This window comes from Neolamprologus multifasciatus, chromosome 23 (genome assembly GCF_963576455.1).
Source record: "Neolamprologus multifasciatus chromosome 23, fNeoMul1.2, whole genome shotgun sequence".
Taxonomy (NCBI): domain Eukaryota; kingdom Metazoa; phylum Chordata; class Actinopteri; order Cichliformes; family Cichlidae; genus Neolamprologus; species Neolamprologus multifasciatus.
This window is the reverse complement of record NC_140460.1, coordinates 25,007,990-25,032,629: the sequence shown is the minus strand read 5'-3', so window position 1 is coordinate 25,032,629 and position 24,640 is coordinate 25,007,990. Positions and strand designations below refer to the sequence as shown.

General features: G+C 42.7%; 2 protein-coding genes across 2 annotated transcripts; both read right to left on the bottom strand.

The window, feature by feature from the left end:
- Positions 1 to 515: 515 nt before the first annotated feature.
- Positions 516 to 11,203, bottom strand: LOC146491670 (aldehyde oxidase 1-like). The gene is made up of 20 exons (XM_085151645.1): positions 11,041 to 11,203; positions 10,887 to 10,964; positions 10,633 to 10,802; positions 8,906 to 9,032; positions 8,702 to 8,824; positions 8,414 to 8,510; positions 8,216 to 8,340; positions 7,952 to 8,085; positions 7,539 to 7,626; positions 6,881 to 6,967; positions 6,605 to 6,796; positions 6,295 to 6,522; positions 5,746 to 5,841; positions 4,489 to 4,692; positions 4,366 to 4,418; positions 4,174 to 4,288; positions 3,995 to 4,060; positions 1,808 to 1,996; positions 1,542 to 1,709; positions 516 to 1,265 (listed from the first exon to the last, which is right to left on the bottom strand). Exons 1-20 carry the CDS (start codon positions 11,041 to 11,043, stop codon positions 1,215 to 1,217), a joined length of 2,394 nt encoding a protein of 797 aa, XP_085007771.1. The 5' UTR covers positions 11,044 to 11,203; the 3' UTR covers positions 516 to 1,214.
- Positions 11,105 to 23,108, bottom strand: LOC146491669 (aldehyde oxidase-like). Its single transcript, XM_085150395.1, has 15 exons — positions 22,402 to 23,108; positions 19,510 to 19,567; positions 19,009 to 19,105; positions 17,715 to 17,823; positions 17,352 to 17,478; positions 15,198 to 15,259; positions 15,002 to 15,079; positions 14,130 to 14,210; positions 13,860 to 14,004; positions 13,561 to 13,678; positions 13,320 to 13,467; positions 11,829 to 11,922; positions 11,621 to 11,730; positions 11,363 to 11,473; positions 11,105 to 11,203 (listed from the first exon to the last, which is right to left on the bottom strand). Exons 1-15 carry the CDS (start codon positions 22,471 to 22,473, stop codon positions 11,105 to 11,107), a joined length of 1,509 nt encoding a protein of 502 aa, XP_085006521.1. The 5' UTR covers positions 22,474 to 23,108.
- Positions 23,109 to 24,640: the final 1,532 nt, after the last annotated feature.

Genomic DNA, 24,640 nt, shown 5'->3' with positions numbered 1-24,640 from the left:
TATTCCGTAAGCTCTTTAATTGAAATACTTCACCCTAAAAAATGTTTTTTGTAATTTACTTTTACAAAAACTAATAAGACGCCAAATAACAGTCATTTACCTCCATTCCTAAAGAAAATAATTTTCTTAGAGGTTGAATGTTGTGCTTCACTTATTTCTCACACTGTGCCAGGTAAACTTTAGTAATATAACATGACTTCCGTTTGTTATTTGCCTGATATACAGAAATACTTTAGTTATAGGCAAATATGGCAGAATTTAAAAAGGAAAAGCATTTGTATTTATGATAGGTTTACGATGGTTGTGTGGAAGAGCAGAGCAACAGCTGCTCAAATATGCAGAACCACACCACAGTCAAAGCCACTTACATACCATTTTGTCTCCATTCTGATGCTCTGTTTGGAGTCCAGCAGGTTGTCTTGATGTCCCTAAACATGCAGAGTTGCTGCCATGTGAGTGGCTGATTAGGCATTTCTTTTAATGAGCAGCACAACAGCTGTAGCCAGTGAAGATCATCCTTGTGGTGTGATCATCCTCATGTACCAGTCAGCATGGCCTTAGTCTCTAAAGTGACTTTGAGTTTATCCTTAGTTTTACAGACACAAAAGGTGGATTTTCATTGCTTTATTAAACATAATTTATGTTTTCCCTTCTAAATCAAGCATTCAAGCACAAAACAAATCAATGCATTCAGACAAAACCAAAGATCAAGTGGACGATCGTCTCACATTTCCCATAACACAGAATAAATCTAATTCAATCACAATGTTGATTCTTTGTGTTTAAAATTAATAAAAATGAGTAACACATCTGCGGGCTGAAACCCACTTGGGCCACAATTCTGGTTACATTTGGTAACAGAATAACTTAAAAAAAAAAAAGATTTATAAAAGATTAAAAACTAACTGTACTGTGCATGTGGTGGACCACCACAAAAAAGAAATGATCATGATCATCGGATCTATGACAGATTCTGTGCAACAAGTGAAACATGCAGTCTTAAAGGAAACTCGACTGCACAACAGCGTTAACCATGTGTATTTGACTCAGTGGGCAGGTGTGACGTGTGCATCTCAGTGATTTGTGTTTAGCTTCTGAAATCTTAAATTCAATGATACAATAAAATCTGCAAAGCTGTTAAACACTGAAGTGGATTAAAAGCACCTTTGCCCCGCGGCAAATGATTAGTTTAAAATCTTTAGTTTGATTCAGTCTCAGATGTCCAAGGCCCACGGCTTGAAAGACCCTGGTTTGCTGGCTGGAACCTGGAAACAAAAATAATAGGAATTAATGTGTAAAGTTTTGGTGTTCAAAACAGTTCTGCACACCATCTAACAGCATTCCCACAGGTATGAGCTTCCTGCCATCACTCACGGTGGCTCTCTCATTAATATGAGCTGAATGTGCTTAAAATTTATGTGACAGCTGAACTCCTCGACCTTTCCTGTCTGTAAGCATAAATTTACAGTTACAGGACCTGAAGTTTACAAACTGTCCCGTTTAGGCGAACTCCAGATTGTGTAGCTGACATGTATAGTTACCTTCTGAGTGAATGGGGAGGCAGAGGCTAAGCAGGCCCTCTCTGGTGTTGCAGGGGAGTTTAGAGAAAAGGGTCCCTTCAAACCAGAATCGGAGCGAGCAGCAGCCACGGCGTCTTTGATGGCGAAGAACACGGAACTGCCCAAGAAGAGGGTGGGTTCTCCAATACCCTGCACAGGAGACGAACATCAGCAACGCAACACACCAAGTACGATAGAAAACTAAAAGACTGAGGTGTTTGGAAGCAATCTTCCTCCTTGTGTCCAACCTTTGAAGAGTAGATGGCGTAGGGGTTGTCAGAGTCGGGCAGCAGGTAGACGTTAAATTGGAGCGGCACGTCGCAGACCGCTGGGATCTTGTACTGAGACGGTCCTCGAGTGTACAGCAGCCCGAAGGGAGAAAACTTCAGCTCCTCCAGAGTGTAGAGACCCAAACCCTGCATGAACGCTCCCTCAATCTGAGAGAAGGGAAGAAATCAAGGAGAGAGACGTTGTTAATTACTACTCTCTGCTAAAAGTTGTTTTTTACTGTTTACTGTTTTGTTGTTTTAAAAACACTGGGTGAAATGGGTGCAGCCACTTACTGAACCGTGCAAACGGTCTTGAGTATACATATCGATTGGGGGGGGTGGAACAGTTCTAACAAACCTGAAGGTCAGCTCAGGTAACTTTTGGCTCTGGACCTCTGGTTCCCCCTTTTTAAATGATTAATATTGCCAAGGTCTGGTTGCAGACAGCCCTCCGTGAACCTGGTTTTGCCAGAGTTTTCTCCCTGTTAAAAAGCAAGTTTTTTCTTTTTTTACACCAAGTGCTTACCCATAGTGGGTTGTTTGATTGCTGAGGGTTTCAATGCATTATTGTAGGGTCTTTATCTTACAATATAAAGCACCTTGAGGGGATTGCTGTTCTGATTTGGCACTATATAATAATTTGAACTGAATTACTTATTTGGTGTGACCACCTTTATTCTTCAGCACAGTCTGAACTCTTAGCTTTGTCATGTCTTTAATAGGGGTGGGTTTTAATAATCGATTCTGGCTTGGATAACGTGATATCGATTCATTAAAATCCTGAATCGATTTTTTTATATAAATGTATTTTGCCCAAAATTCCAGAATCTCAGGTGAAACGTCACAAAATTTTGACAACCACCAAACATTTTAAACAGTAAACGAGAGCAGGTACACGGCTTCTGTACAAAGACGTAAACACAAAGCGCGGACCCGCGGATCAGACTCAGTGAGATGTCGCCTTTCTCACCCTACGGACACGGTCGTGGCTGAAAGCCGACAGCTCGCTGATTCTGATGTTTCGGCGGGTCCGCGCTTTGTGTTTACGCCCTTTTTGCGCTGATCATAAACCTGTTAGTTTCATCTCTCTCCAAACAATATTGACCGAACCAGCAGCAAAAGAAGATCCAAACTACGCTTCACATAAACATCGTCATGAATTCACTCTGACTTTTGCTGTTTTGCTTCCACCACAATAAAAATCACACATGCACAGCTCTCTCTCTCTCTGTGTACTTCAAGAACAGTTTCCCGTCTATCCCCGAAATCTGTTTTCTGCATTATTCGCTTGCTTGTTACGCACAAGTCTACTGTTGTTTACAGCGCTGTCGGCCGCTGTTTTTTTTCCCTTTTACTTGCTTCCGAAAAGAAAACCTAATTTCTGCCGTTCAATACTGAACAAATTTAAACTTTTTAAAATTATGCAAAATGCAAAACGCTCAGCTGTGTCTCTAATAAAACTGCTGTAATTTCAGAGGTAATGTTCATATGTTGATTAATGGTTTTCTTTCGTTTTTGGTGCACTGCAGAATATTTTTTATAAAATCCCAGGCCAGGAAAAATCACCTTCATGTTTTTCTGCGTTTTATCCTCAGCTACTTTGACACAAAGGCATCTGCTGTAATGCTTACACCTTTGATAAAGTCTGGGAAGTGTCAGCTTCCTTTTTATAGATACAAAAGTATGTTAATGTACTGATCTGAATTATAATATTTCTGACTGTCTGAGGCAAAATTTCCCAGATTCAAATCTAACTGAATCGAATCGATTCTAGAAATCAGTGACGATACCCCGCCCTAGGCTTTAAGTAGTCTTCAGGAATAGTTCTCCAGGCTTCCTGAAGGACATTCAAACCTCTTCTTTGGATGTTTCTGCCTTTTGTTCTGTTCTCTGTCAACATGATCCCACACTGCTTCAGTAATGTTGAGGTCCGGGCTCTGTCGAGGCCAATCCATGACTGATAGTGCTCCACTGTGTGTTTTTTTGTCCAGGTATGATTTTACTGCACCGGCAGACCTTCAGAAAGCCCAGAGAACTATTTCTCAAGAACACAAAGTCTGGCTCCAGTCTTTTACACTGCACATGCTGTTTACATTGTGTTGGTTAATGACACTGAAACAACTGCCAGGCAGTCATGCAAAGATGTAAAATGGCCGTGGGTCTGACCTGGCCCATGTCCACAGATGGGTTCACACTTTTGCCGATATCCACTACGATGTCAGTCCTCAACGTCTGCAAGAAGCACAAACATGAAAAGAACAAAAAAAAAAAGATTCCTTTATTTTCTGGAAATATTCCTCTGTTTGCAGCAAGTGGCATTCAGAGTCGAGACCGTGCAGACAGACCCTGTATTCTCCAGTGAGGCAATCCAGCTCCACCTCGGAGCAGCTCACTCCGTAGGTGTAGTAAGCATAAGGCTGGCCCTCCATCTTGTCCCAGTCTACGTAAAGGTCAGGACCTCTGAGGACAAAAAGGAAGAAACAGTCACTCACTGCTACTTCATCCATTATGGGTGTGGGGGGAGATTTCTATCATACTTGTAAAATCCAGTCGCTGACAAACTGATCTTCTCCATAAATGCTTTTTTGGCCTGTGTTCAAAGAAAAGTTATGTTATTTAAATGCTCCAAATCTAACAACATCATTCAAGGATTTTCGTACCCAGCTCTCCCAGGTTCCTTTGGGGTTCTTCTTTCTGATTGGCTCCAGTCGCTGGTACAGAATCTGGCAGGCATCTTTGACCGCCATGCCGTTAGCATCGGTACCAAAGGACGCAGCAGATGGGCAGGTGTTGGGAACGGTGTTGGTGCTGGTTTCACTGATGTAGATCTTTGAGGACGGGATGTGAAGCTCCCGGCTTGCAATCTAAAAAAAACAGAAAAAGCCAGACCCCGAAAGGCATAAATCTGGTGTTTTTCTGCATTTTTGTAATACTAAAGCACAAATCTGGCCAAAGACAGACCAATAAAACAAAAACAGCAGTGACACAAACTTTACAGTATTTCTAATGTTCATCCTCTTAACGTCAATATCTGCAAATGTCTCAAAACTACAACCAAAAAACCAAAAATAGTTTACTGAACATTTCTGATACATAAGCTAATAATTAACACCTCTTGGCTATGGAGGGGAAAAAAATAAAATAAAATCCCTGCTCATTGCAGCCACAGATGTCCTGTGGTGCGACCTGGCCGGTGAAATTTGCACCTCAAACAGTGCAACTCTCGGGAACTATTTTCAGTGGCGGATAAATTAAAATTGGTGCCCTCTTTGCATTTGTGGCAAAACGATGGTGAAAGCGAGCGTAACGGGAGGTAAACCTTTGTAAGCAGGTAAAAATAAAAATTGTGTCTACTGCTTCACCAGTGTGCTGCCTTCACATGTTTTCAGTGCTACAGTTATCTCACGCAGATTATCCAAATATAATGGTGTTAAACATTAAACTGGAAGGCTCTAATGTAATATGCAGCAATACAGTTCAGCTGTTGTTTTTTAATCCACCCAACAATTGTCTTCTTATCTGTTAAATAGCATTAAAATAAATGCATTTATTGTGTGATTCTTTAAGTCTTTATGCTTATTTCTTGATTTTGATGCACAAAATGAATTTATTATTTAACTATTTTTAACATATTCCTAATTTATACATCCCAATGTCCTATTTTTTCCCATGTACTCCATTTATACAGTCTAAATTTGACAATTGTATATTTACATTGTACATTTATATAGCTCAACATGTGTTTCTTATTATATTTATAAGATTTTTACATGCATACATTAACACTAATTAATTTAAGTTAACCTTTGAGTTCATTTGTTTTTTTTGTTTGTTTTTTTTAAATACTTACACAAATACATGATATTTTGTTATATACACATTTTTTGTTGTTTCCAGTGAGGTGCTTCACACAGTACCTGCTGCATTTTCGTGTGGACTCCCTGACCCATCTCCGTCCCACCGTGACTCACCAGAACCGAACCGTCTTTGTAGATGTGGACCAAAGCTGCAGCCTGCCACAAACAAAACTGAACTAAACAGAAGCAAGCAGCTACTGAGCTGACTGCATGCAACTTGCAGTCGCGCAGCCACAGCAGTAACAACTACAAAGAAAAAACACAAAGACCCTGAAACAGGCTCTTGTCTTTACCCACAGGACCTGAGCAGAATTGGCTCTTTGGCTTCTGTAAGCTGTTAAAACCTAAGATATATTAGATATATTATACATTCTGCAAGACTTCATGGAGTCATTATGACATCACAGGGTGTCATGCAGTGTTGTACAGCTCTCTCCATGCCCTTTTGCATGATCTATTACTAGATATGGCTTCTTTTTCTATGGCGCCAACAATGAATGCAAAATTTTTGCTGACTTTCACATCAGCAAAAACTTGTGAACATGAGCACAAAACTCTGGAAACAGTTTACAAAGTCCAAGCCTGCAGGGACAGAATAAGATCACAGACCTGATTAAGGAAGCCATCTGAAAAGGCGATGCCGTATTTGATGGGGATGATGGAAATCCCCCTCTTCTTCCAGCGGTTCTGCTCGTTAAACTGCTCGATGGCGCCACGGCGGGCACTGTAGTCAGACCGGCGCTTGCACTCTTCCCAGCAGCGCAGCAAGTTCTCGGGGTTGAACTCAAACTTGTAGTGGGTGGTCGAAGGGCCCCTGTACATGTTCATCTCCCGAATCTGATGAAGGATTTTAAACATTTAATTAGATGCTGTTTTGTAAACCCGGTCGAGCTTGTGGCAGGAGAGGATGGAGGGGAACCTTGTCGGCGGGGCATCCCAACACCATGGCAACGTCGTTGATCATGTTCTCCACGATCAGCAGGCCCTGGGGCACCCCAAAGCCCCTGAAGGCAGTGTTTGATGGCAGGTTGGTCTTGCATGCGGTGCCGCGACCTCGCAGATTGGGGATGTTGTACGCGGTGTCCATGTGGAGGACCATCTTCTCAGCAACCTGCAAACACCACAAAATCCACTCTTACGTTCTTTGGCGTTTCACTTACTTTTATCTCCAGTAGCATTTCCTTTTTCCACTTACCAATGGAGACTCATCTGCAGTGTTGCCACTGTTGGCAAAGAACTGGAAATCTGCAGCAACAATCTTCCCATCATTCATGAAACCCACCTGAAACAAACGGCAGTCAACAAGTCAACAACGCCTTTAAAACTAAAAAGTTTAAAGATCTTTTGGTCACAACCTTTCAAAACTGAAGATGAAATCCTTTAAAGCCCACATTTGTAAACCACCAAAAAAGTAAGAAATGTAAGACAACTCTTTACAAAAAATACTGGAGCTACCTCTCAACCTCCTAGTAGATACACCTATGGTATTGATTTAAAACTCCTACATCGCTTCTTTGAGTTACTGGAGTCACAAACTTAGGCATCCACGTTCCACGCCTGCTCGGTAGAGTGCCGACAATACCACATCAGTCTTTACAGCTGAGAGACAAACACAAACCTCTCTGCAGACTCTGCTGCACCTTGGTTTTGTCCTACATCACACTGTTTCTCACAATGTTTGAATAATTAAAGCGCTGGAAGGCTCCCCTCACACAAAACACTCAGAATCCTAACCAATAAATAACGATAACAAGTATATTTGAAATTCAAAAGTAATTTTCTTAAAAAAATAAAATCAAAACAGTGGGCAACACCTAAAAATTAGAAGGTATATCCTGTGCGCTTGGTTGTACCTTATATTTTCCCAGGGTGGGATGTCGGCCTCCTGTAATGAGCATGTCCTCGCCGCGCTCCAGGACACAGCGGACGGCTCGATTGGTCCTTTAAACAGTTATAATAAAAGAAAACAAAATGTAAGAACTTTCCAGCTTCTTTTTCTTTATTAATGTCTCTTCAGGCCTCAGTAACACAGGCCCAGAGAACGAAGGTAAGCTACCCTTAGCAACAGCCAGCTGCTAAGGAAATTGTTGTATTCCCCACTAGTTGGCCAGTGGCTACAGAGATGGTGCTGAAACAAAAACCTACTTGCAATTGCTTTGGTAACGTAGACCTTTTACTTTGAAAGTGAACGGCCTCTGTCAGATATTTGTGTCCTGGAGGTTACCGACCAGCCTGTGTGAAAGACTTGCTAATCCTTTGGACTCACTTCCAAGCAGCCACCGAGGTGATAGAAGCCAAAACGGTGGTTCTGGTGATCTTCCCTCCAAAGGCTCCGCCCACTCTTTTGACATGACAAGTGACTCTGTTGGATGAGATGTTCAACGTCTCGGCAACAGCATCCTGCACAGAGAGATCCAACCCACCTGCAGCTCTGACTTGTCTTTTATGTTCAACATGTCAACATGTGAGCAGTGGTGAGCATTAGTCCCTGAGTAACTCTCAGGTTCACTGACACACCTGCTCCATTTACCTGAATCAAAGTTGGCCACTGAGTGGAGATGTAAACGTTGAACTCCATCTCCTCGCCGACGGGAACCACCAGCATGCTCTGCGTCTCCATGTAGAAATGCTCCTGGCCTCCAATTCGAATCTCCCCTGAGGATAAAACATGCAGAGTTTAAAAAGAAAAAGCAGACGTTTCTTCCGGTTGTTCTCAAACAACTTTTACCTTCATAAACCCTGTCGACAGTTTTAAAGGCTTCAGTCACATCTCCCCTCTGAAGCAACCGTCGTGGTTCAAAGTAAGATGACTTCTCGACGGCTTCCTGTCACAAAAGGTGTGACGTTGAAAAGTTTACCCATCTGCACTTGTAGCATTTTCTCCAGTGAATTATCAAAAAACAGAGCAAAACATCCCGAGTATCAATGCTTGTGATGTAAAGGAACAGAAACAGTTTTACTACTCAAACTATAGTATTCCCCATGATGCAGATGCTCAAAGGGTAAAAAGTCAAACCTCGATGGTGAAAATGGGGTCGGGCAGGTCTTCGTAGCTGATCTTTACAGCTGCTGCTCCTCGTTTGGCGTGCGCCTTCGTGTCGGCGACCACCGCACATATCATCTGACCGATGCACGACACCTGCAGATATGGTGAGTGTCGTTATTTCCCAATTAGTGTTTAAATATGAGTGAAGAGCAGTGGGTGTGCAGAAGGCTCTACCTCGCTCTCGGCAAGCAGCTCCTCATCATAGCCGCAAAATGTGCGGACTTTCTTCCCGGGAATGTCTTTGGTTGTGATGACGTCGACAACGCCGGGAAGCTGTAGGGCTTCGCTCACATCCAGCCCTCTGTCAGACAGCAGACATCAAAATATCAGCATGAAAACACCAGAAAGAGCCTCTTTTTCTAATGTAAATGCACTAAGCCTCGTTATTTAAAGATAATTAAATTCAAAAGCTCCAAAGTGCAGTTTGTCTATGCTGACTAGGGTGGGGCGATTGGATGAACATATAGTCCAATCGCTCATGCAAGTTAGTCGTGTTTGAGAAGTTTACCAGGGTGATTTATTTATTTGCCCATGAGTGAGTTTGCTAAGAATGATGGAGGTTTAAAGCCACCCCCCCCCCCCCCCCCCCCCCCCCCCCCCCCCCCCCCCCCCCCCCCCCCCCCCCCCCCCCCCCCCCCCCCCGCCGAAAAAAAAAAAAAAAAAAAAAAAAATCCACATCGGCGACTTTTTTTTTTTTTCTTTTTTAGTGCTGTCAACATTAACGTGCCGTCACCACGAATTAACACGACTTGATGCGATTAACAATTAACCCAGCTGGAGCGCAGACTGACTCAAAATCCCTGAAATGTCTCCATCAACGCATTTTGGCAGTTTGTTGAGATTTTGTTCATTCTGCACTCCAGATGGGTTGAGAGCATTAAAACTTTTAATCGTGACGACCGTGGGGGAAGGGGGGGGGGGGGTAATTAGTTTGTCCATGTTTGGACTTCTTCTGTGTTGTAAACACCCAAATCAGACCGTGCATGATTACATTGCTCCGCCCATCAAAAAGTCTGCGCATACGCGAATATATCACCCATGGGCAATTGTTGGACTGACAATTGCCGGTTGGAAAATTTTTTACAAAATTAACCGACAATAATGCGCCAAACACTGCAGTTCCTCTAGTGACCACTTGAGGCTGACTCCAAGCATGAGTCAGTCGCCATAGACTCCCATGTTAAAATGTCTGACTTTACAGCAGAATTAAACATCTTTACAGCCAGATACAAAATATAACTTGACTCCTTCATAACTGCACAGGCATGATTTTCTTTAACATCCCTTGTCCAGTATATCCACCATCCCTCCTCTGCATATGTGCAAACCATCATCTGCCCCCCTGATGCACTGACTTGTAATGTCAGTGACTCCCAATGAAAGTGTTAACATCGCCAGATCTGCTGCCTGTGTCAGTGACACCATCTGTCTTTGGAAACAAAGCACACACACGCACACACACACTAGAGGTCATCGTTCAACTATCGCCATCTGGTGGTCTTTGGATAGAATACAGGTTTATAGATTGCTTCACATTGCTGACGTGGAAGCCATGTTTAAGGCTAACGTTTAAAGGTTAAGCAAATCGTGTCAATCTGGCTGCATTGCTCTGCCTTTCCTGTCACTTCCTGCAGCTGATCATGGTCTTCATGTTTCCTGTATGCATCCATTATTTTGCATTTCTATTGTTTGCGCAAATGTGTCACTCCACAGCCCTGTGGAAGTCCTGCAAGACAAAGCAGGAAACCTATTATGCAGTGCAAGCAACAGAAGAATCTGCTTTTTAGTGCTGCCTGAAGGGACCACAATTACTTGTGATGGTGGACAAGACACCTCCTGTGGCCATTAGAGGAACTGCAGTGTTTGGCACTTCCTTGTTGGCGTTGCCATTTAGTGCTTACGTGATCTTAGCGTGTGGTCGGGAGCTGGTGACCACCATGAGGAAGAGCTCGCCCTCTATCTTGGGGAGGTCATCGCAGTACACAGCCTCGCCTGTGGCCTGGCTGATGGCGGACCGATGCATCATGGGACGCCCCACTGCATCGTGGTTACTCTGGTCCTTTGAGACAGGCTGATGAGGAAGAGGAAGTAGTCGGGTTTATGAAGAAAGCACATCTGTTTTTGAGTTAAACCATTCTGAAAGCCATTTTGTAACCTGGAACTCCTGCAGGCCAGGTTGGATCTCTCTGGGTAAAGGTTGTATCTTCTCAGGGACCTCGTCTGTGATCACATTCTGTAAAAACACATTTAAGTCAGTTGGATTTACCACATTACCCTGCACTATTTCTTTAAAGTAGATCTCTTTGTACCATTGCTTTGAGCTTGTGCAGGACCTCCAGGTAGAATTTGAAGAGCAGACTAAGAGTCAGAGACCTACGAAACTCCACCTTCCCTCCTGGAGCTGAAGGAGGGAGGGCCAGCTCTTCCAGAAGGATGTCGTAGGCTTGGCCGAGGGTCTCGTCGTCCCACGGCCTGAAGGGAAGAAAAGCAAATCAGCACAAGGTGAGAAAGTAATGAAGTAAAGTAGAGAACGGAAATTGAGGGGAAAACAAAGAGACCTCCTGATGATGGCCTGGCAGGTTTTGGCTGCACTGACTGTGGTCGGCCCATCCCTCCGTAGTAAATACTGACATCCTGAACCACTCTGGAGCTCTCTGAGAACATCACCCTCATCCCGGCTGTCACGGTGGCGAAGGAGGCCTCCTTCCTCGGTGCGTGGCGTAAAGCCTGAACAAACTCCCCCTGCAGGTGAGATGAGGTGCAGCACTAGTAATCGTTTTCTCTTTAGCACATAATCTATGACAGACGCTCACAGCCACACAGTAAAATGTATGTCACCACTGTGGAGGAGACGCATGTTCTTACAAATAAAGAATAAAGTTTGTGTACCTTTCTGGAAAAGGGGATGAAAACGGAGACGACAATCTCCTCCGGCTGCAGGATGACTTTCCCAAATCCCACGAAGAAGTCCTGATTCAGGGGAACCTCTCGTCTTCCTCCTGGTGAATTCATAGAGTTAAAGTTGCTTTTTGTTTATTCATCACTTATCTTTGATTTTTTTTTAAATACACTTAGCATAAAAGTCCTGGCGACTCACCACTGGAAATCACGCCGACTTTGCAGTTGCCGGCAGCCAAAATGGGGTTCAGATCCGAGTTGGGGTACGCACTCACGATGTTTCCTCCCAGAGACTAAATGCAGACACAGGACACATTAAACTTGTACTCAGAAACAAGAGAGGAGATTATAATCAGTTTAAGTTTTAATTCAAGGCTTTGAATTTTAGTTTCTTTGAAGCCAGCCCTCTTTTTGTCTTACAGTGCCCCCTCATGCCCACAGCGAAGATATTTCTTCTTTGTCTAGCTGATTTTTTGCATGACGTCTGACCCATGAGGAAATGTTCACTATATCGCAGTAGTATTTCTCATCATCTGCAGTAGACCTTCACTGGCTGAGCTAGCATGAGCGCAGCTGTGCCCTCAGCTTTGGCCACTCAGGCACCATTTAAACAATGTTAGACCGATGCATGAAACGTAACATCTTAGGAGCTTTTTACTTTCAGTTCTATGGGGAATTTGAATGTGGTGTTGGTTTGTTGATGTTGTGCAGCAACTGTTTGACTGGTTAACCGGTTCCTGACACACCAGTCACAGCCGTGCACGGCAGCTGCAGCCATTACAGATAAGCCCTGTAAAATGAGCAACGGGCTCCGAGTACCTTCTGGAATATGTGCAGAGCACTACAGCTCAGCAAAAAATGCTTATATGCAACAAAAGCAACACTTGCACCATCGCCTCATGGCAAGAAGGTCTTGCATTTGAATCTACAGTGGGGTCTTTCTGCATGGAGTTTGCTTGTCCTTCCCAAGTCTGTGTGGGTTTCACTCCGACTCCCTCCCAGAGCCCCAAAAACATGCACGGTGTTCGGTTAACTGGTGATTCTAAAGATGTCAATGTGAGCATGAATGGTCGTCTACGTGTTGGCCCTGTGACATTGAAAACAGATAGATGGGTACAGACAGGCTTAAAAATCATTTAAAAATGGCTTCATTCTCATGCTTTAGTCAAGCTCAACTGGATGAACTCCAACAGGCTTCTGCACACAAGACTTCATCAGGGAGTTTCATATTTCACAAAAACAATGAGCCTTTTCTGCTCGCCCTCGGCTAAAATGCAACATGTGGTGAGAGGAACGCACCAGCACTGATGCACAGTGTCCACAAAGCAGCAGTCCACGTTATTCAAACTTAAGTCTATGTTCCATAAGCAAGAAACCACAGTACCAGTTACAAATAATATGAATACATCTCAAAGAACAAGGTGTATTAAATGTTCAAATAAATATGAGCATATATCAGCTGAGGATCCTGCATCAGGATGATGTTAAAACAAAATCCTATGAATACTTTAGATTTTTGCTCTTTGTAATTAAAATTAAATGGGACTCTTTCACAGTGGCTAGTTAGTGCTACAGCAAGGGTTAATTTAAGCAATGGAAACATGATGTGGAGGAAGGGGAAAAATAAATCTAGAAATGAAGTAAAACACGAATAATAACAATCAATGGTACATGTGCGATTTCTCCTTACAGCGACGTTTCGGATCTGCACACTTCCCAGGTTCCCCAGCTGCCGGTTCAGTGCTCTGAACACCTCCGTCTTCTCCTCGGGAACTGAGGAACCAGTTTCTCCAAGACAGAGTGAAGCTCTGACAAACTGCAGCCCGCCACCCAAACGCCTGCAGAGAGGAAGCACATTAACCAACTTTACCTCATGCACACCCTAAAATAAACTCATTGCCCGTGCATGAACACCAACAAAGGGCTGGAGCCTCAGGTGAAGGTGTAGGTTACCCACCTGTGGCGTCTGAGAGACCTCGAACAGCTCCTTCACTCTGGTTGGAGAGATGATCAGCGGATGTAGGATGCCTTTGAACTTCATGTCTGGACCTTCAGCACAAAGCAAATAGAGCGGGTTAAAACGATACACTTTATAAAAGCAGGAGTCTAACCAATAATTGATCTAGTTTAGAAACCTGAATTTGATCAAACAATGACAAAGAAAAATCTTTTCTCCATTTCCACTCTTTAAATCATGTTAGAAACACCTCAGAGGGTGTTTTCTGCTGACCTATGTTGGTGTTGCCCATGACCAGGGGAGCTTTGGGATGTTTGGCCTTGAGCTGGATCAGCTCCTCCAGAGAAACCGGAGACACCCAGGTGACCCTCTCCCCATGAAAGGTGAGTGTTTGCGGGCTCGTTGTATCTGCCATCAGCTGTAGTGAAAAGGGACATTACTGTAGCATCAATAGTTTAACTGGAGCTTTAGATACTCCTGCACCAAACCAGGATGTAAGTGTGAATTTTAAAGACCTTCCTCTTGTTGCCTTTGATGACTTACAATCAGCTGTGGAGGGAAGATCAGCTCCTGTGTTGGATCCAATGGCAGAAGATCCAGTTTGTCAAAGAGCTGAGGCTTTTCCTGCAGACGAAAACACAGAAAAAAAATAAACCCGGATTAACCCCCGTGTGCCTGCATGCACTCCTGACAACCTCAGCATGCTCCTGAAGAGACTGTGGTGGCTCAGGAACAATCTGTTCCAACTTCTGCAATCAGGCAGAAGGTTCCGCACCATCCAGGCAAGGACAAAGACTCAAGAGGAGCTTCTATCCCCAAGCCATGCGGGTCCTAAACCAGAACATACAGCATTTTTACTTAATGTATATAATGTTCGAGGAGTGTGTCGTGATACATTTCACTGCATGCTGTACTTGTATAACTATGCATGTGACAAAGAATCTTGAATCTCCTCTGAAACCTAGGTAAGGCCATCACTGAACTCCTTAACTGTCTGTGGCTCCATGTGGCAGTGTTTGAGGCACTGACTCATTAAGTCTCTGAGGTTCTCACGTGGCTATTGGTCTGAGGAACGTGAAGGCCAATCAGTGCTTCGTCCAGGAGCTGCCTACACACTCTGGCCACACAAAGCCGGGCTTTGTCCTGTACTCTGATGAATCAGGGTCCCCTCAGCATAAAGATGGACACTGATGTCCTTGAAGTTTAACTGACTGTTACACTGTTGATCAGGTGTTCAAGAGCAGTGCATAAAAAGAACAGCAACACCAAATATAAGCTAATGGCTTGATTGAGCAATTAAAGGTCAGAAGAATGTGCTTCATTAAAAGCAGCATCAGTAAAATGAGAGGAAAACAAGAGAACCCCCCCGCCCCCCGCCCCAACAAAAAAAACAAACAAAAAAAGCTCAGGTTCACCTGCTCAGGTTCATCACCATTTTTCTCTCCATTGAGGCAGCAGTTTGCAGCACCATTGGCTTGGCAGCAGTTGGCTTCCTGTTGGCATCAACGTATCAATTTGTTTATACTCATGTTCTCACAACATTTCTCTCTTTTTATATAAATGTGTAAAAAAAAAAAATAATAATAATAATTGCCTAAAATTAGAGTGTACCTGACAGAAGGTCCTGCAGCCTTCCACAATGGGTCGATATCCGGTACACCGACACAGATTACCTGAAGAAACGCCACAGTGAGTTAATTTTACTTCGATGATAAATGTCATCAAAACATATCAAAGCTTTCCCCAACAAGAAGCCGTGAATTATAAAAAGACGTGCGACTCCAGCTACTCTTTGCAACCTGGCTTTGTTCACTACCTGCATATCACACATGAGGGTAGGAACATACATCAACCACAAGGCAGGCTCTTGTGCCATTTTCCACCCTCTCTCATATTACTGTATAAAACATTTTCCCTAACTGTGATGTCCAAGTGAGGTCTGACACAGATTTTCACCACAAGTTTTTAAGAGTAACTAGTTTGCTGTCCAGGCATGAAGCCGAAATGCCACGTTCACGGAGAGGAGAGGGCCTCAAGTACACCTGCAGATGCAACTCAAGACTTAACCCTTTAAGGCCCACCATAGAACCAAGTCCGCCAGAGTTTAAAAAAAAAAAAAAAACCACAAACAAAACAAAAAACGCTGTAGTGCCATTTTTGGGAGCATTTCAAGTTGCTATACATTAATACAACCGTTATACCCCAAATTTCAAAAATATGTATGCATTAAGTCCATAGTAACTACATAAATTGCAAAAAAGTGCAATAAACAACAAAAAAATAAATAAAATGAGAATCATCTTTGTTTTGTTTCGTTTGTTTTTATACATATTTCTAGTTAGAGAAATTTCAGAGATCTATCCCTTAAAACTGTAAATGCAAAAAGTTGCACAAAATAGTTTCCAACCACAGGAATTTATTTTAGTGTTTTCATAGTTTCATTTTTGAGATAAACCAATTTTTATATACTCCAGGAAAATTATTATTATAATGCAAATTTGCAAACCAAACAGCCCCCCCCCCCCCCCAAGCATGTGCATCAAAATAAACTATTTCCAACAGTGCTATTTGAGTTCTAAGCATCCCAGAAACCATACAGAAAGGCATAAAGTCAAACAACAATAAATCTTATTAAATTCCCTGTAGGGAAAAAACTATGTTTCCCATGAAAATGATGTCACTTCTGGTTTTGGCAGGTAATGGCGGACATGTGATAGTTCGCTCTGACATTTACTCCAGCATAGGAAGTGTTCTGAACAGCTGATCGGATTGGCAAAGCGTGTTTCTGGAATATTATGTTTTTGTTGCTGCAAGTGCTTTTTAATGCAATTTTTTGCAAAGCCATATATGGAAGGAAATTATGACCTAGCGCAAGCTGAATGCATGAAATGCAAGTCCTCCGGTTTTATGCAAAAAAAATAAAAAATTTTAAAAAATTATTCCGCTAGCTTATGTGGTTGCAGTTCTACCGGGATTGAAATAGTTAGTGCAAAACGGAGCGTGCCCGCTTCGACCGGCCTTTAGTTAATCATCTTCAAATGTTTTTAAAAATAAATAAGCTTTACACAAAAAGTATTTGTGTTTGGTGGATTATACCCATGGAAAACTTGCCAGATCTTCTCCGTCAATCAGCTTGTTCTGCACTTGACTCTTGTTGGGTGTCATTTATTGGACTGGATGATTTAAGCCTGAAGAAACCAACTGAGGCCCCACATGGGGCATGTGGATGAACCATACACAGGGATAGCAGCCTGGCACCTCCTCCTCATGCTGGTCACACACCAATGTGGGATGGCGTCCCATTCTCCAACCAGCATTTGTCAAAAGTCAGCTAGTGTGACCGAGTTAGTTATAAATAAACTTAATCTGCCAGCCAACACGCCTTACCTGACTCCTACAGTCTGGATATTTCTGTACTGCAAATCTTTTATTCATCTCAATAAATATTCCCATAATTGATACTGGATTTCCGATTTTCATTAACTACAAGCCATAATCTTCAAAATTCAAAAGAGCCCTCAAGAAAAAAGTAGAAAATCTGAATGCTTTTAAGTCAGAGTGGTTACTCTCCTAGTTTATCATTTACTTCTCACCAGATTATGCTTAAACAAAAAAGTACTGTGTGTTCAGCTGACTGGAGAGACTAGGTGTACCATTTTACTGACAGGAAGGACAAAAGTTGGGCAACACAACTATTCACCCGTTTCATGTGACAAAACTATGACAGCAGAAAAAACAAACAACTCAAATGAGAGTGGAACACACCAGCCAGAGCCTGGGTGATGTCGTCCATGGTGGGCTGCGGTTTGTTCCTCAGCAGAGAGTACGTGGACATCACCATCCCCGGAGTGCAGAAGCCACACTGGGAGCCGTGAGCCTTGGCTATTCGCTCCTGGAAGGACATCATAACCACAAACCTAACAGTTTATCTTGTGTTTGTAGTTTTTCCCCCCCCCCCCCCCCCCCCCACTTGGTTTACAGTTTGTTTGCATGTAAATAAAGTTGGCCTTTAAAATGTAATCACAGAATTAGCCAACCAACTCATCAGGAGGAATGATTTGGAATAAAAGGGAACTTTCCAAATAAACGTAGATGACATAAATAACAGGGGTGTCCCTGGAAACTGACCTGCACCGGGTGGATCCTGGTCTTGGTGCTGCCAATGCCCTCCACTGTGGTGACCGCGGCTCCGTGGAGCTGACAGAGCGGCAGCAGGCAGGCGTTGGCTGAGTAATGGCTGACGGTACAAGTAAGGTGACTTAAGGCAAGTATTAGCAGATTAAGCAGTAGTACCACTAAAACAACACTACATGCACCAGTACTGATTTCTAAAGCTTCTTCTCTACAACTATCTCCACAAAGAAAAGACCTGCACAGAACACCCGAACCCACATCTGACACACTGACCCTTGAGGCCTGGAGCTCCCCACCACTGCTTTAGACCATGTAATAAGGCTGATTGTGGACAAAAAAAAAAAAAAAAAAAAAATCCCCCAAACAAGACAGCTTTAAACTGTTTGGTTTTGTCCTTCATTTTTAAAATCTCTGTTCAACATTGTTTCAGATTCCTCTCAGTGTGTGTCCCATTATCTCCTCCTCAGCTACAGGAAGGTGAATGAGTCAAACAGACTGTATTGTTTCATTGTCAGGGAGGGAAGTGACCATTGGTCAACACAGAAGTTCAGTGTGGTCATCCATACCAGGCTTGCCAAGCCAACACTTACACTCTCTCCTGTTTTCTGCAAATCTAATTTCACTTAAAGAGGCTGAGAGATCAACCAACAAATTGATTTTTCCAGTCCTAAGGCTGAAGTTGTGCCCAAGGCTTGTGCCTGTCCGTTCGACAACCTCGGACCGTCCAAACCTCCAACTTCCACCCCAATACCACAGGACGAGCCCACAAACTGTTACGGATTCAAATATTGGGGATGGATACAAGAGCAGTCTGAATCTTAAAGTTCATCTTAAACTTTGATATTTGCATTAAATATGCACAGACAGCCACAAAATGACAAAAAATGGGGAAAAAAAAAAAACGAACAAAAAAAAACCAAAAAAAGTCAAATCCAGCTGACAACACCCCAGCAGTACAAGGTGGTGTGACGTCGGGGGGGGTGGCTGTAGCTCAGGTGGTAGAGCGGATCAGCCACTAACCAGAAGGTCGGTGGTTCAATCCCAGGCTGCTCCAGTCTGCATGCCAAATATCCTTGGGCAAGATACTAACCCCATGTTGCTCTCTGATGCATCCATCGGAGTGTGAATGTGTATGAATGTTAGCTACTTAGCACTTAAGTTTAGAAGTGCTTGTGTGAATGGGTGTGATTGGGTGAATGAATTAGCTGTATGAAGCGCTTTGAGTGCTCGGACAGAGTAGAAAAGCGCTATATAAGAACCAGTCCATTTACCACGTCAAAAAGGATACATGATGGATTTCGTTGCAGGTTGGTAGCGCGACACCATAACTGTGCACGCTCCGCAGCCTCCTCCGCCGCAGCCGTACTTGGTTCCAGTTAATTTCACTGAAGTCAACAGTCAAGGATAAAGACAAGTCCACCGAATGCTTACAACTAAGCAATTAACTAGGGCTGTCAGCTTTAACACGTTAATGCGCTCATCACGATTAAATTTTTTTAAACACACTCGACCCATCTGGAGCGCAGAACGGACAAACTGCCTGAAATGCGTTGACAGAGACCTTTCAGGGATTTTGAGTCAGTCTGCGCTCCAGATGGGTTAATTGTTAATCGCGTTAGTTGTGATGACAGCATTAACGCGTTTAAACCACATTAACGCGTTAATGCCGAGTAACCCTTACACGGGCCCAATCTGCATTAACGCGGATTAGCCCGTTTTAACGCGGCTGACAGCACCAGTATTAACATTTAAACAGCGAAGGTGAACTGAAAACTGGTCTGAAGGATACTCTTCTGCCTGAGGAAGGGCAACAGCATCGTCTCCGGGTCGGCATGGTTCTCCGTCACCTGTTTTAACAGGACCAAAGAAAATCAGTTGTAACATCTGCATTTATTTTGCTTATACAGTGCTGGGCAAAAGTCTTGAGCCAGCTCTCATTTCTATATACTTTGTTACCAAGCAGCCAGACTATCCTGTAATACTAAAGCACTCTTGATCAATATTTCTCCTGGCTCTCTAAAGGTCTTTCAAAGCTTTTCTTTGGACACTGACCGCTTTTTCACTCATTTTCTGACCTACTCCCAGTATGTTCTTTTGGTTGTTAAGCCACTTAACACCAGCCTACAAGTCATTCAAGCATTTAAAAAACAAAAACCCACCAGAACCAAGACAATATGGCACCAGGAGAACACACCGAATCGTTTCTAAAATCTCCACTGGTAAAACTTCATAATCCGTGTGATTTGAATATTTTATTAACCATGTTCAAAGTCACATGTGGATCACTGCCTGTTAATCTAAGTGATAGTTAAGAGATAGAAAATTCCATTTTATAGTCCCATTTGCGTCGGACGAGAGGAGACAAAGGGCAGTTGTTACAGTGAATCTGATCAGAAACAAGCAAAAAGTGATGGCACGTAATCTGCACATGCTCATTAGGTTTCTCTCTCTGCCTGTGGAAGACGTGACGAGGTACCTCAAGCACTAAACAGATCGCGTGTTGAATGTACAGCATGTTTCTTCTGCTGCCTACAGCTTAGATGACGGTCAGTTTAATGTTAGCGTTTTATCTCTAAGAAGAACAATAATATATAAGACAGGTGTAACATGGATGGATGTAATCAGGGGCAACAGTAACTCTGAACTGCACCGATGACACTTTACTGTGAAACTGAATATTCAACAAGTTTACATTTGACATTTAAAAATAATGTGCATTTTTATGATTAAATAAAATTAATCACCAAGCACGACTTGGCCCAGGTGGTGAGAGTTGGTAAGCACACCTCCTCATCACTCATCTTAAACACAGGTACGCCACAGGGTTGTGTGTTTAGCCCCCTCCTATATTCCCTGTTCACACACGACTGTGTTGCTAAACACGAGTCCAACATCATCATCATCAAGTTTGCTGATGACAACAACCATCATAGGCCTCATCACAGGCAATGATGAGACGGCCTATAGAGAGGAGGTGATGGCACTGTACGAGTGGTGCCTGGAAAATAACCTGACTCTCAACATCAGCAAAACTAGAGAGATGATAGTGGACTACCGGAAACGACCAGTCAGAGAACACCAGCCCATCCACATCAACGGTGTCAAGGTCGAAAGGGTCAGCAGCTTCAAGTTCCTTGGAGTCAACATCACCGAGGACTTCTCCTGGACCCTTCACACAGACACTGCTATCAGGAAAGCTCGCCAGCGGCTTTACTTCCTGAGGAGGCTGAGGAGGTTTAGCATGAACGCCAACATCACCTCAAATTTTTACAGGTGTGCAACTGAGAGCTTGCTGACGAGCTGCATCACAGTTTGGTACGGAAGCTGCTCTGCCAGCAGCCGTAAAGCACTACAGAGGGTGGTGAAGGCAGCAGAGCACATCACTGGCACGAGGCTTCCTGCCATTCAGGACATTTACCTCCAGCGATGCCTCCGTAAAGCACACAGCATCATCAAGGACCACAGCCACCCAGCACATCAGCTGTTCTCCTTGTTAACATCTGGCAGACGTTACAGGAGTCTGCCAGATGCTCGGACTACAAGACGTAAAAACAGTTTTTACCACCAAGCCATACGACACCTCAACCACAACACTTAAACACACACAACACAGCACTCAGAAGCTACCCTGCAGCTTCACAAGTACTCTGTTTAATCTGCACTGATGCATTGATATTTATATTTAAAAGTGCAATACTGTAATTTTCTGCTGCTCATTCCTGTGCAATATCCCATCTGCCCTCCCGTCATATTTCTTTTCAAGATTTTCTTATTTAATCACTAGTGTACATATATTTATATTTATAGATACATACATATTTAGTCATCTTTTCTCTTTTACCATGTCTCTCTAATATTTTGCTCCTTACTATTTTTCTATTTTATTTTATTATATTTTCTCCTACTGTATCATGCTGCTGAGTGACTGCTGCTCGTCAAACACATTTCATTGCAATGTTGACCCTGTGCTAACTTGCATATGACAAATAAAACTGAAACTGAAACTAAAAGTACAATTAAAATCTAGTTATAGGCTAAACATTTAAGCTAACTTAGATATTTCTACAATTATCACTCTGAAGATTGCTTTCGTTTTTGAGCTATAAGGGGTCAGCATGATGTATTTTACTGTCACATGACTTCTTGCAATAAAAGCATTATAATGTTGTCATCATTAGTGAACAACTATTCAGATTATTCACTTTATTGTTAGTATACAAGCACAAGGAAATCTGCACCACTAATTTATGGGCAACCCAACAGCAGCTCGAGAAGTTATAGTTTTGTAATTTCTAATTAGTTTTTTTTTTGTTTCATTTTGAGGTTCAAAAAAAAAAAAAGAAAAAGAAAAAGAAAAAGAAAAAAAAAAGAAAGGAATTTAATTTCATTTGTCCAAAGTCTACTGTGAGGGTGAGTGGGGTCAGAAGTGATGCTACGTGAACACTGAATGAGGCGTTTCAGGTGATGGCAGGCAGCTGGGTGCCAACAGTGCAGTCATCTGCTTTTACTACCTGCTGCAGAGCCCTTTGTTCAGGTGCAATACCACACTGGTGGTTACAATAGAAGTCGTGAGGTATTGACCTGTTACGACCTGCTCAGGAGGTGAATAGATTCAGGGACTTCTTTGTCTTACAGGCGGTTTACAGAGACCTCGTCAGATCCTCAAGGATTTCCAAGTTACCTGCTCGACCTCAGCACCACTGATGAAGACGGCGTCCTGTCCACTTTTCTTGGACGTCCTGTAATCCACCATCAGAGTAAAGGTTGTTGGTAGAGCCCCATGCCTTCTAATGTTGGATCTCCTCTCTGCAGGCCACCTCGTTACTTGCCAGTCGACCTACGACTGATGTTGGATGGGTGGATGTTGGACACACGTGTCTAAATAAGAAGTGTGAACTGGACTCGACACACAAACTTGAAGAGCACCTGTGCTTTGGTTGCACATCCTTCCAGCTTGAGGTATGTTAGGGCGTTTTCAAACCTGTAGCTTGTTTACTCTGGTCCTAATCAGCTGATGAGTTTGTAAACTTGTAGCTTTTGGTTAATTTTTTCTCTGTGTGAAAACAAAAGTGACCTCCAAGTAAACCAAATTGCATCACTACAAACCACGTGAGAACACTGAGTCCGCTCATTGGCCGGATGGTTTTGGGGCAGGAGCAACGAAAGTGAGAACAGGATGAGGGGGCTGTGTGAGAAAACTGAGGATTTAGGTTCCTTTCACAGCTGGTTGCTAGCCCGTATAGACCTTTGCCCATCTAAAGCACCTCCATGCATTGAGAATACAACGCATATGGGACGTTTTTAGCTCACATGTGTAATGTACACCTAACGATTACTGTGTTCACACCTGCATAAATACACTGCAAGAGGTGGAGAATCGACTTGACACCGCACGTGTGAAAGCACCCTGAGCCAAAAAAGTCCTGCACCGAAATCTCAGGATCTTGTTTTGAGGCCAAGATGGAGAGGTTTGAACGGTGTAGTACACAAAGAAACTGTCACTCAGCGTGAGTCAGCCAGATGTTTTCTCTTTGATTTGCAGAACTTGGCCTGCTTTCAGTTTTTAATGCCCATTTTGTTTCTCTTTTACAAAACCGTAATAACGTGAGGCAGTCCTGTGTGTGCTTGCACTTATTCTGCAAATGCACCTTACCTTTTCAGAACCAATATAGATGACAGCTTTCTAAGAATGTCTCCTTCTTCCTGCATTTTTGTTCACTTCGCAACATGTGTGAAGGTCATTACAACTCCAACTTGCAAATGTTTTACTCAGCACTGCTGCTTTTACTTTAACTCACCTGTGCTTGTCTAAAAATGATATTAAGAGTTTTGCTAACAGCAGCGCGAGGTAAAAAGTCACCTCGGAAATTGCTAACTGTGCAGATTTTATCTGTCAGAAAACAAAACGGTCGCTATGATAACATTAACTCTAAACCTACCTTTTTCCCGTTGATAAAGAAGCACAGAGCACCTCCTTGCTTTCCTGCAGACATCTTTCAAGTGCGTAACTAAAGGCCGTGACGACGACTTTTATAAGGAGGCAGCTCAGCACCCCTCAGCGCTTCCGTCTGTCGACACTTTCAAAATAAGATGCTTTATTCTGGTTTCTTTGTGTAACACCTCTGTCGGTACTCTTCAAAGTGACGTGAAACCCAATTAATTAAACTTAATACGAATAAACTAAACTCAAATTAATTTGCATGTAATTACTTATGTTTACAATAGGACATAATAATTTTTTAGAAATAAAATTTAACCGTTTTGAGCTTTCTGGGTGTTTTGGTGAATTGCATAAGCAGTTGTGAAATTTTATTTTGTTTTTTTTCCTTTCTGGAAAACAAAAAAACATTAAAAAAGAATAACTCAAAGCTTTAAAATGAAATAAGACTTGACTTCTATTCCCAAAAAGTGGTGTTTTTCTGACCCATCGAGTTTCAACTTGCAGGACTGACTTGTAACTCCCGAAGTATTCCTTAATTGTTAAGTTTCTTATTTATTTATTTATTTTTTACTATGAGCACCTTTTAAACACTTTCTCTTGCACATCCAGAAATGAAAACACGTGAAATATGATGGAAAGTAAACAAGGCTGTAAATCAAATATTTTCTTAGGGTTGCCTTGGACTCTGGTCATAAAATGAGAAAGCAAAAAACTGTATCAGAATTGAGCATGAGTCCAACACCAAACTAATAAAACAATCTGATACACATATAGCAGATTTACAAAAAAAAGAAAATCTTTATACCCATACAGCAATGACTGACAGTGGCAAATAAACACCAGGTGATTCGTGACCTATCCTTGGCCCTTACATTTATTTCTGTTTTTGTTAATCATTTATAGATTGGTCTTTTTGCACAGTCATTGCTGTTAATACATTGTCATCGTTTCTCGGGAGGAGCAGATAAGAGAGGGAAAA

Coding starts and splice junctions, on each gene's coding strand:
- LOC146491669 (XM_085150395.1), bottom strand. CDS start 22,473: ATGGTGGATTACAGGACGTCCAAGAAAAGTGGACAGGACGCCGTCTTC. Junction 14,211..15,001: donor ATGGTGATGAACCTGAGCAG/GTGAACCTGAGC, acceptor TTTCGTCTGCAG/GAAAAGCCTCAGCTCTTTGA. Junction 11,731..11,828: donor AGTCGGCGTGATTTCCAGTG/GTGAGTCGCCAG, acceptor TGAATTCACCAG/GAGGAAGACGAGAGGTTCCC.
- LOC146491670 (XM_085151645.1), bottom strand. Junction 6,968..7,538: donor CCACCCTGGGAAAATATAAG/GTACAACCAAGC, acceptor CGTTTGTTTCAG/GTGGGTTTCATGAATGATGG. Junction 4,061..4,173: donor GCCTCACTGGAGAATACAGG/GTCTGTCTGCAC, acceptor TGCTTCTTGCAG/ACGTTGAGGACTGACATCGT.